This window comes from Charadrius vociferus, unplaced genomic scaffold, assembly GCF_000708025.1.
Source record: "Charadrius vociferus isolate BGI_N301 unplaced genomic scaffold, ASM70802v2 scaffold56, whole genome shotgun sequence".
Classification (NCBI taxonomy): Eukaryota; Metazoa; Chordata; class Aves; order Charadriiformes; family Charadriidae; genus Charadrius; species Charadrius vociferus.
Window position 1 is genome coordinate 1,553,833 of NW_009649057.1, and position 12,439 is coordinate 1,566,271.

At 47.7% G+C, this 12,439-nt stretch overlaps 1 protein-coding gene across 1 annotated transcript in view; it reads right to left on the minus strand.

The window, feature by feature from the left end:
- Positions 1-12,439, minus strand: part of COL27A1 (collagen, type XXVII, alpha 1) — a 164,690-nt gene that overhangs the window by 150,560 nt on the left and 1,691 nt on the right. The window contains exon 2 of the mRNA XM_009888040.1: positions 4,206-4,276. Coding sequence (XP_009886342.1) covers positions 4,206-4,276 — 71 coding nt within the window. The remainder of the gene's footprint in view (positions 1-4,205; positions 4,277-12,439) is intronic.

Consider the following 12,439-nt stretch of genomic DNA (forward strand, 5'->3'; position numbering starts at 1 on the left):
TCCCAGCAGATCATCTTACAGCCTTAAATCATTTTAATAAGCTGGAGTAACCAGACTTGGTTTGTCAAGAACTGAGGAACTAGTGATGGCTGCCACTGAGCAACAGAGGTAGAAGACTCCTCCAGCATTTGTCACCCAGGGGCTGGGTGCCTCGTTCAAGAGGGATGAGAGGGACTGCTGTCCAGAGACACCTATCTTTCTCCACTGCCCCTGGAAGAAGTCTGCAATGGACAGACAAACAGAATCCTCTGGTCTCCGGCCCCAAGGTCTAACAGGAGTCACACACAGCTCGGCGTCCAAGGCAGATCAGCAGGCAAAAGCAACGCAAACTGGAGCCAGCTGGCGGCCGTCTCAGCTGAACTGCTTTAACTGGGGAAGATGCTGAGGTCTATGTGAGAAGAGCTGCAAAGATGAATGTGGCCAGACCTGAAAAAGAGGCTCGTATGCCCCAAAACTTGTTCTCTTATTCCATCTGGGTCTAATAAAAGATGTTAACTACATGGTAGAGACAGAGAAAGGTGAGGCTATAATGATTACTGTGACACTACCACTGTTGAAAACGAGCTGGGATAACTGTATTTCCTTCCCTTTTCCCTGCCCAAATGCAATCCCCGTTACTCGATGACCAGCGAACTCTCATGTATTTAAGTGCTCTTTGGGGAAGCTCGCCTGGGCTGTACAGTCCAAGCGCTGACCTCGCGAGGTAAGAATTTACAGTCACAAATGCAGCAGTGGCAATCACGGCTGCATGTCAGCTAACATCACGGGATTGCAGCTTTCCTAGATTAAAAGGGAAAGTAAAACAAAGGTTGTCCAAAGGAAAAACAAGCTCCATTTCTAAAGGGACCTTGGAATTTGGCCTCTTTCACCCTTAACTATTAGATATTCAGCACAATACCAATATTTGGAGAACTGGCACTTAAAAGAGATCCTCAGTGTTGGCGAGAAGGGTCGTAGACTCGAGCCAGTCTGAGACCTGTAATGTTGCTGGCCAGGAAGGGAGGAGGATAACGAGAAAACCTCTGTTCCTTGACTTTGGCAAAAACCTTGGCCATTTTTCTACGTAAGAACAAGTCAATCAATATTTACTTTGTCTGAGCTCAGCTTTATTCCCACCTCCCTTTTTTAAGGCAGCTTGACTCATTTTCTAGCAGAGACCAGCCTGGAGCAGATGTGTCAGATGTGACAGGGGATGGAAATTTTCCCACTCTATGCAGAAGGGATGATTTACTGCACAGCATGTGCAAGTGTTAATAATGGTACTTCTCCCATACTAAGAAATCCTTGGTCCCCCACTGTTTTTCTGCTATATTGCCCAACAGGGCTGTCCCTCAGCATAGCAAAGGTAGAGCTTTCCCCTCTCTGCACTGAATGGACGAACCACAGCGGTATCTTCATACTGGATAATCTTCAGAGCCCGGGAAACAGAAAAGGCCAAAGCCCAGCTCTAGCCAAGTCAAGTGGGACCCTTGCCACAGACTTCAAAGGCATCAGGGTTTAGCCCTAAGAAAATAAATTCACTACTTAACTTAGGAGCTAGACTCCAGCTTCCAATTTCTACACGTATTTTTAGGTTCTCTCCCAGAGACAGACAGTGGCGTGTCTTTACTGCCTTACACAGCTATTCATTTGGTTGCTGCTCTGCAAAGACGTAAGGATGCTTCCCTGCTCAGAGGATGCCGCTGCTGTTTGCAATACCAATCCAACTGCCTCATTAGCAACTGCATCCAACAGGGCTTATGAAAAAGGAAAAAAGGCACAACCCAACCACTCCTTTCCCTCAAAACCCACTACGGTAGAGCCAAATTCTAGATGCCTACGCAAAACCTGATTAAAACAGACCTCATGCAGGACATGTATGTGGATTTTCCAGCACCAGGTCCAGACACACAGCTCAGGACTCCTGTGCACCCAGCCTGTCTGCCTCTCCATCCCATGCCGACTGCCCTGGGCTGGTGGGGCACATCCCCTGGGATGACAGGGATGTCATTAACTAACGTAAAACGCAAGGTAATTTTGTCTTCCTTAAGTAGCTCCAAGTTTAGCAAAGCATTTTTTCCCCATTCGAATACTTTCCTCTGTAGATTTTTCCATCAAAACACATTATTTTAAAAAAACACAAAACATTCACTTAGAGCTGCCTGGTCCCAGGTGCCTTGAAGCTAGTTGCAACACTCCTGTAGCAACATTTGAGCAACTGGGAAAAAAAAACTTCTAGCAGACTCTGCGTGCAAAGTGAGATGTGCAGAGATTCCTGAGCCATCACATGGTCATCTCTGAAAGTGAGGATAAAATATTTTATTGCTCTCCTTCCCATCTCTTTCTTTCCCTCCCACTTTCCCCATGCAAAAAGCTTTATAAGAAAAAGAAGCCAAAAAGCAGGAGAGAAATAACTTGCAGCTTCCTAGGTTCTAGCAGCTGAGATGGGATACCCACAGCTAAAACTGGGTTGAATAAATGCTACATTTCCAAAAGTTACTGCCCAGACCCTTAGTCAGTACACATCAGATGAACTCACTAACCTCATGATCTTCATGATTTGTAACAGTTATGGAAAAATCATCCTCTGCTTTCCCCGATTTTCCAGCGTGCAGGAAGACCCTTAAGCCTTGCAGCAATAACTGCAGCATTTTCAAAAGCCCATGGCATTAGCTTAATTTCATCCTCACACAGATCTCTGAACACGCTCTTATTTGCTTTTATAAATCTCATGTTTGAAAATCCTGAGTGATAATACAGTCTCAGGTCACCGATGTTTCCTTACAGCCTTTGCTTCCTTGGAAGTTTTTACTTTCTGGTACCCAGAAGATCAGCCTGTGTCTGACTGTGGGGAAACTGAGCAAGAATTTTTAAATTCCTTTCTCACAGAGGAAGTATCTAAGAGGGGAGTTATCTACCACACTAAGGTAATGCAGTGAGAGCAAAGTGAAAGAGTTTCCTTTAGATTGATGGTAACAATCAAAAGACACGGCACCATCCCCTAATTATCATAGGAGTAAAGTGATGGATAGAGATGAATCTAAACAGCATATTAAAATCTACTTGAAAAAAGAGACGCCAAGACACACTATTTGTTCTGCCTCTTTATGAGCTGACATAAAACTTGCTCTGAAAACTGCTTGACTAAGTAATTCAGCCAGATGTTCACCTCTTTTGCATTGAAGCAGAATTTGGAAAATATTACATTTTTCAAAATTGCTGATGGCAGGGATGTATTTTTCCCCCCTCCTGTAAAAAGTGCTCTATGGGCTGGCTTACAGCTGAGCATTGACCAACTTTCTATTTTTCCTTCATGTTTTGGAGACTAAGAGGAGAGCCCTGAAGCCTGCTAGTCCGCTTATTGTCGTCTACTGGTTGCGGAGGAAGCTGTTCAGTTCCAGCATATCCCCATGTAAAGCATCCATGTGGAAGAGGTGTTGCTATTTTAAGAGGAGATGGCTCCTTTACAAACAGATGTTGCAGAGATGCTCAGCTCCCACTACCAACTGTAAAAGATGAATCTTTTTTTTTTTTTTTGTTGACTCTGAAGCTTTCTATCTCCTCTCGTGGAGTGACTGAGTATTTTTTCCTATCTCCAGCAGCGCTGGGGAGGGGATGCCCGGAGAAGGGGTGTAAGGATTAGGGTGAAGGTGTATGATCACTGCCCTATAGAGTACTTCCCCTACAGCACAGGGACTGAGCTAGGCATCATCATTTTACTATCAACCACCCCTGTAGGATTTTTCTTCCTTAAATTTGCTTTTACTTTTAGAACTCGCATCATTTCTGTATGCACAGCATCCTGCGTGCCTGCGGAGGCGTGACTGGGTTGCATTCAAGTAAGGAAAAATCCTGTCTGCCAGAGACGCTTAATTCCTTAATGCCCCAGCCTCGAGGGGCACTTTCTAAAAGCAGTTAAGCTTTAGCAAGTGCAGGTAGATGCCAGTGACATTTTAGACACAAAGTGCTTCATTCCCACCGGTCCCACCAGACAGCGAGGCACTTCTGAGAATCCTGTGGGGCATGTAATCACCTGTAAAATACCTGGTTCTTTTGCCAGCTGTTAACTGCGTCATCTGTATCAGCAGCACTCCACCGATCAGGAGTAAAGGCATTTAATTCTGTGCACTAGGCTCAGACGTTATTAAATGATGGTCCTAAAGTGATATCAAAGTGCTTAGTTTTAACTTTGGTTGAAAGAGGAGATTAAAAAAAGTGTAATTTACCTTCAGAATTTCCCTGTGTGAATCCCAGGAACCAGGTAAAACACAATACAGTCCAGAGAAAGCAGAATCCCCTGAAATTGGAAAAGAAGAAAAAATAATGAGAGTCTTTACAACATTGGTAACAAAAATAGCCCTCCTGTTAAGGATCTTCTCCTCGATCACAAGTCCAGCAAAGTCAGTGGCAGTGTCCGCATGTCCCCAGGAAACGGAGAACGGGTGCTCGGCAGAACAGCACTTGCCTCTGACTGAGATTTTGTTTTGCTACTTCTAAAGTCATCTAAGGCCCACTGAATTCAGTGGAAGGTTTTCCCACTGGTATTAGAGGCTGTCTCTTAAGCCTTGAAGGACCAGACCAGTGTTTTGAGGTGCAAGGGTCACCAGTGGCAGGTCAGCAGTCCCTTGGCTACTGCTACTCTTTGGCACTCATCCCGTCTAGGACAGAACATCAGAAATGCAAGAGGATGGAGAAATAATTCAAAATTGGAAGGTGAAAAGACATGCCAGGAGTGTACGTCTGTGAGAACATGGGTAGAAGATGGGCCAACATGTCATGTGCATCTCAGCATACAAATTCAAGTCCTATGGCTTTACTACACGCTTAAAAATGTTCTAAACATACAAAATCCTGCATGGATCTATTCCTCTTTTTATGCCCAGATGCAAAGATGTGGGGGCAGCTTCTAACCACTCAGCACCCTATGCTGTTGCCATTAATGACTTTCTCATTAGCTTGGTACAGCAGGAAATTTTAGAAAGTGTGAGAGCTGCAGACTCCCAAGCACGGTGCTCTCGCCTTTCATGCCCAAGAGGGAACCGGACAAACCTTTCAGTTAGCTAAACTAAGCCTTGAAGTGCCAGCAAAGAGGAAGACTTTTACGAGAAATGTAGTTGAAGCCCCCCCTTCCCCCCCGACTTCCTTAATTTGTAGCCAAATAACGAACATAGGAAACTCCTTGGTTAAGCTCACTTAAAACTGTCGGTGGAAAGTTTGAAGATTGAGTTCCCTCGTCTTCTAGAGATGATATTTAACAGCTTGATCAGCACGGGCTGCTGGAGGAACAGAGACAAAAGTGTACGCTACAGAAAGTCCTCAGCCAGGAGAAAGCAGTGTGGGACATCCACAGGTTGTTCTTCATTCCAGCCAAGCCAGCACGAACACTGGGATATGCAAAGCGATGCCAAAGTGCAGCTTGCTCCTCTCTTCAGATCTGGCAGAGACAACTCATTTATCAAATGGGATTAGAGGCCACTCTTCTCCTGCCATCAAGTCTCAGCTTTTGCACACAAAAGCGTCCTCTGAGGCAATGTATTACCCTGGGCCAGATCCTCACCGAGTACAGGAGACCCTTTCCCACAGCTAAAATGAAGCCGCAGTGATTTACACATCGGTGGGGAAACCTGGCCTTGAATGTAAAAATCTGTACAGGAATCCAGCCACTAACTAATATTTTAAGGCTTGAAGGGACAAAATACTGGAGCAGCCCTGCATCGGCTGGGAAACAAATGAGATGGAGCACATCATTCTTTGCTGTTTCCATTACCTCGACACTGGGCTACACATTTCAGGAGCTCTGGGGATGCTTTAGTTTATGCACGGAGCAACAACAAGTTGGAATAGCCAAATCACGGTATTCTTCCACAACGTCCTATAGCCAGCCATATGCTAACCAGGAAACCCTCACTATGCTCAAGAGGTCTCCAGCTGGGGAGACGTGGTTGTTTTCTGTCCACCTCATCCCATGGGACACAGCTCTTGAGCTGAAGACATGTCTGAGTACAAGGAGAGCTGTTGTCCCTGTTCATTTGGGGAGGTGGGAAAGGAAGCAGAACAGGATGATTCTTCATGGCCACCACTAGCAGAAGTCTTGTTATGACTTAAAAGAGGCTAAAATCCACTTCAGGGAAAGACCTGTGTTTCTGTGCTCACCTTCAAAAGAGCAATGGAGTTTTAAGACGTGGACACAATTCTACATGTCTGTGGAGCAAAGACCTCGCTGGGTATCAGCAGTTGGGCTTGACTGCCCAATGAAGGCACGGAAAGACGAGGGGAAGGAGGTGACCAACACGACGTGAACTCCAAGGGCAGCAGGATCCCAAGCGTTAAGAACACCTTTGCTCTGGTGAGGGTCAGATACGTACAGCTCTGTACAAACAACACACCCACCTGAAGCCCAGCTCTTTTTTGAAGGGGTACCTTCACAACCCAAATTTGCTTCCAACATCCCCGTTGACCACCACAGTGAGGGGGAACAAGCCTTAAGGGGAAAATCCGGCACGTAATTTCATTCCAGTGATGGGGCTATAAAGGAGACGAATGGGCAGTGTGGGATCCAGCTGGCCTCAGCCCCGCTCCTGGACCCCTCGAACAGTCAATACCGTACGAGTTGAGAGCGGGGCTGAATGCCAAAACACTGAAGAAAAACACTTTGGCAAAATTTACCAACTTAATGGAAAAAGCAAAAGCAGCTTCCAAATGGCAGACCTGTGACTGATGGGGCTGTTAATTATTGCAGGATTTTATAATGCAGGCTCTTTTTCCGTTACAGCTCTGCAGTGACAGGATTGCATAAGCAGTTTGAGTAGCAATGGTAAAGGAAGATTTTTCTCCTTATATAGAGCTATCAAACCCACCTTGCCTTTACCTCGGCTTCTTCCCACAGCCAGTGATTTCTACACAGGCTCTATCAAGAGGAACTCACTAAAGGCATTTATTTTTCATTGCATGGCTCTATGAATACCAGAGTGAGGATCCCACTGCTGTAGTCACTCGGTGAAGAAGTGCCCTCAAATACCTATGATGTAAACTCACGTGAACCCTAAAAGTTTTCCAGTGCCAACAAACTCCCTTTATAGCAAATTGAAGCTACTGACTACGGCTTAATTTTGCTTCGCTGCTTTTGCGAACTCCTGCAATCAGTCCACGGGAACTAACCAGTGTCAAACGCACAAGGCAAGAAACAACAGCCAGAGAGGGACAGGGACGTACAGAGACCAGCAGGAACACTTCTCAGCCTTGGTGGTGATTTTAGCATCTTCCCGGTGAGGACCGCGCGCACACACAGGTAGCAGCCAAAACTAAACATCCTGCGGAGTTCCTACAAAAAGCAACCAGAAGGTGTAGGGCACCACTTCTGCTGGGGCCTCAGGACAGGCAGGAGGTCCTTGCACGTGGTGGCATGCTCCAGACCCGATGAAATCATCACTGCTAATTAGCAGACAATTGCAAAGCTGTGCCCTGCGTTTTCAGTTTCCCAACTCACTTGCCATCTTAGTGAGCACTGAAAGATCAGACTTCTGAGAGGGGCAACTTGTGGCTCAAGGGCTAAAGAAGAGTTGTCACCTCTCCAGGTGGCTTGTGCTGCTATAGCCCCGATAAAGTCACGTTCAGAGTGGCAACCTCATGAGCAAAAGTAAAGGAAACATCCTGTTCAGCATATCGTTTCTTACCTGACACCCACTGGCTTCTGAGACAGAGGAATAAAGCACTACACTGAACTAAAGACAATAGTAAGACAACAGCCTTTAAGGGTAGGCTTGGTCAGGAATCACCGGTATAAAAAAAAAAAAAAAAAAAAAAAAAGGTTTGACAAAGCTGAAGCAATCTGTAAAATAGTTGTGATCAGCTGATTCTTCACTTTACAGTTTCTGGAATTGGTTGGAACAATTTCAGCATTTCTGAATTAAGTTTTGCCCCTGCCTTAAAAAAAAAAAAAAAAAAAAAAAAAAAAAAGAAATGCTCATGGTTTTGACATCTTGTTTGCTTAGATGATGGGTTGAAGCTGAAGAAAATGTTACAAGAGCCCAAAGCAGCATTTTTATTTTTTTTTTCCTCCCTCATTTATAGTGGGGAAATGTCTTTGAAATAGCAAACATTCCTGCAGGGTGGAAAAACGATTCACCCCCACTCTCCTCCATTCAGGTGCATTTTTTTCTGTCCAAAAGACCAGAAAGCCAGCTGGATGCTGAAAATTGCTTTGCAAGAAAGGCCAGTCTACATTTCTAGCTGTAGACCAGACACTGTATCTTAAAAGGAGAAAACGTCTATGTTGCTTAAGATCCTTTGCACATAACCAGAGGTGATACTTTATAAGACTTTATAAGTTTTGACAGTCAACGGGAAACAAAAATCACCACCTACATACTGGGGCTTTAAATTCCACCATGGCATCGGTTGCACTCCCAGCTTTTGGGATAAAAAACTTATTTTGTACTAGTATCAGCCTTTGCCCAGCAGACCTGTGCTCTTTCCTGGGCTTCAGAAACTACGGTATTTCTCCTGTCACCCTCAGTTTCTGGAGAGAGCAATGGGAACACATCCTTGTCCCTGGATTGACCCTGTGTAGTCCTTTGCTGGACCTTTTCTGCAGTATAAACCAGTTATCCATTTACACTTCCAGCCAGAGACTTTGTCTGGTATACAGGAGCACTGCTGCAAAACCCGGCATGCTAAGGGGACAGTTCCTGAGATGACATTCATTTTTAACCCCCGATCAGCATCCACATTTTTAAGAAAAAGGAGAAAGCAGACAAGCAGATATAGCCCAGATAGATACATTCCCATGGTCATTTAAAAATACTGAGAAATCCAAGATTGATCTAGAAACTGTCAATATTAAGTGAGGAAAAATGAAATTCAGTAGCTCTGAGATTTTAATGTTCAAAAAAGCTCCCCAAAACATCATCCAAGTACACAAAACGTCCAGAATCCAACCCACTGCTTCTGGGCACACGTTCATCAAAACATTTTCAGATAACTAAAAATTCATTGCACGTGCAGCCATAAGGGGAAAGGATGACAGTGGGATGTCAGTGCGGCTGCCTGAGCTTCAACAGCACTCTGAGCAGTGTACAAAGCCGAAGGCTCCAAAGATTGTCCCACCATTATTACTGGAGACTCCAGTAGCCCACGTGGATGGGAAACTCTCTAGGTCAGACTCCAACCCGTCCTTGGGGTGATCCTGAACAGGAGTGTCTCAGTTGTTCACCCTGCCCCAGAGTCTGGAACGCGTGCGCAAAACCCCAGTTTCCCAGGGAATTCTGGCACCGTTTCTGCCAAATCTTATCTTAATTCAGGAGGAAAATGCCCTTAGTGCCGTGCCTGTAGAGGTTTATCTCAGGGTTTTGGCAACTGTGGCCCAGAAAAAGCTTCTGTCTCCTTCAGAAGAGGCCCCTGGTAGCATAACAGTGACCCACCGGGGCCCGATGACAGGGAGGAATGGCATTCACTAAGGGGGGGGACAGCAGCTCCTGGCAATGGTACGGCAGCAGGTCTCAAGTGCTGCAAAGCAGCTTTGCTCTCCTAAAAGCCTGCGTGTCAGCCAGGCACAAGGAGGGTCTGGATGCAGAAAGGTTTGGTATTTGCTCCCCCAGCACCTACAGCTCCTCTTACATGTTCTCCAGGAGGGAAATGCAGATCTGCAGTATGAAGAAGGCAGAGGTGAGGCATCAGTGTGGCCAACCCTCCCTCCTGCAGACACCTCGCACCTTGTTCTTCCCAGGGTTTGGGCTGATGGGTTTCAAACCACCGATCCTTGCCCTCCTAACTGGGAACTAGAGCTTGCGTGTTCACTGGGAAAAGCTGGCCCAGAGCTAACCAGCATCTCCGCTCCTGCTGGTGACAACCTGCTTCCTCACTTGCTGGATGCAAAACTGGCCCACGCGGCCGTGATGACTCAAACACCCTCCCAGATACCTCCCAGAAACCTCCTACAATGGGGCACCTTTCCTGACAACCAGTTACTTGGTCTCCTCTTTGCTCACCACCCCTGTTTGTCTGGGTTGTTGACTTTGCTGCCCTGGAAAGCGACAACGCTCACTCCTGGCCCTTGCTTTGTGTTCGCAGTTAGTAACTGGAGCCCTCAACGAACAGAAGTGCTGAGCGTGATCTGTCATCTAACTCCTTTTTTGTCCTTCCAACAAACGCCTTTGCACTCCTTCATTTTGTGAACAGGGTTTGGCAGAGCCCTATAGAATTCTCCATTATTTCCATTTGCACTTCAGTGAGCGCCCATCATTTCTACTTGTGCCCCCAACAAATTGGCAAAGAAAGAGGGAGAAGGGAAAAAAACCCCACATGCTCTGTGCCTGCCTCTGGTCAGAGATTTCCTACAACCACAAGACCTGGGCAACCTGTGGTCAATAACGTAACCTCTATAAACACTGTTTTCAGGCAGGGCAGATTTTATCCCCTCAAGCCATTGCGGGAAGGGGGTGAAGCTGGAGCTTTCTTAAAAGGACCTGCTCAGAGTGGCACCTCGAGGCAGCAGGAGAGAGGGGACCCGGGAACTGGACCTCAGCTTGTAACCCTGGCAGTGACACTGCCCATGCCACTTGGGACGCGGCTGCAGAAGGCTGCGTCATTGCCGCCTCTCTACCCCAAGGCACCCAGCGCACACGCATCGTTTGCCTGCCTGTTGCTCCCATTGCTGAATTTGCCTGGCAGTGCCATAATTTGTCCCCAGATCACCTGCCCGGCTTGCAGGCAATGGTCTTTTCCTCTTAAACCAGGAGCTGTGCTTTCCTCCAGACCTTCTTGGGGCTGACCCACCTCGGTGGTGCCAGGTGGGTGCTGTGCCACCGTGCGTTCAGCTTTCTCATCCAGCACGTGGGCCAGGCAGCCCCCAGAGCAGCCTTATGTCAACAACTCAGGGCTGTGGCAGCAAACAAGCACCCATTGGAGACCTCCAGGAGCATCAGGCAAGTCACCTCCATGGCCAGCACAGGGCACTGGGGCTGGAAGAGGCCAAGGTGGCACAACCACACCTGAACAGCACAAGTGCTACGGTCTGGACACGTCCTCAATGCAAAACCTTCTTCTGTGGTTTAGTGAGCCTCTGCTCACTAAAAATGCATCAACAGGAGTGATGAAGAGGGGCATTTTAAGCTTGCAGAGCCTGTAAAACTTTGTGTTCTTCTGGTTTTACAAGCTTTGGCTGCTTGAGCCAGGACAAGGCTTCAGCACACTCGGCAACTTCTCCTTCCTTAGTGAGCCAGTCCTGCCGCTCCCATCCACGGGTGTCCTGCACCTCTGGCAGCTTCTCCGCCACCAGCCCTGCTCCAGAGGATGCTGCAGGAGTGCTGGGACAAGAGGGACCCCCAGTGCCATGTGGGAACACACCAGAAGGTTCCCATTACAAGCTGCCTTCAGGCAGCACAACCTTCATCCACCCTGAGGAAGACTTGGCTGCACATGGGTGGCCTGGCAAGCCCAGGCACAAGCCACCTCTGGGCTCAGAGGACCCTCTCCAAGACTAATGGCCTCAATAGGAACATCCAGCTGTGGGAATGGTAGGATGCACAGCACTCAACTCTGCCAAGCAAATCAAAACCCAGCACCAAAAAAGCCCATCTGGAGATAATGCGAAGGGTAGCAAGCGACCTCTGCTGAGGAGGGAATGGATCAGCAGCGTGCCGGAGAGGTATTTAACCCAGAGGAGATCCTGGGAACAAAAGGCACACATATTCAGAGTCACCAGAAAAGACCAAAGCGCAGATTTCCCATGGCACTGCAACACCTAAACCCCATGCAGCCATGCACAGCGCTAGCCTGGGACACCGCGATGGAAGAACAGACATAGACCTCTGGCGAGCAGGCAGCCACGCTGCCTTCTCCTGGGTGCCTGTTTCTGAACCCTGGCCTCAGCAGGGTCCGACTTGCCCTGGGACCCCAGCAGGATCGCCCTGTCCTCATCTGCAGCATGACTCCGGTCACCTTCTCCATCCTGTGGTCACCTTCTCAGACACGGGTGCTCTGTGAAATGACTGCCTTGCGCCCAGTATCTCCCCAGCATCGGGGCCCTTCCCCTCGCTGTGACGCAGTGCTACTCTCCGTCTTTCAAAGGAATCTTTATCTGTCTGTTCCCCCTTTCGCCTTCTCCATTTTTTGACAGCCAGCCACCCTCGCAGGGTCCCAAGCTAGGTGCTCCACTCCAGACCATGCCCAACGTGAAAAAGGTGAAACTGGGAGAATGCTGCAGTTACCAGCATCTCCAGACACAACCACGTATGGGCAAAACCCAAAACAAAACAGAAAAAAAAAAACCCAAAACCAAACCCTAGAGCACTGAAATTCAGTCCTGCTGGGTATCCAAACACCCAGCAAACTTCTGGAGGAGAGCCTCTGGCAGCCCCTGGGAGCGGGTCGGATCCCTCCATCCCTTTACACAGCCACAGGCAGGAGGCAGAGCGGAGCGGAGCCTACAAAGACACCCCGCGTTCAGCCCCGTCCTGCGTCG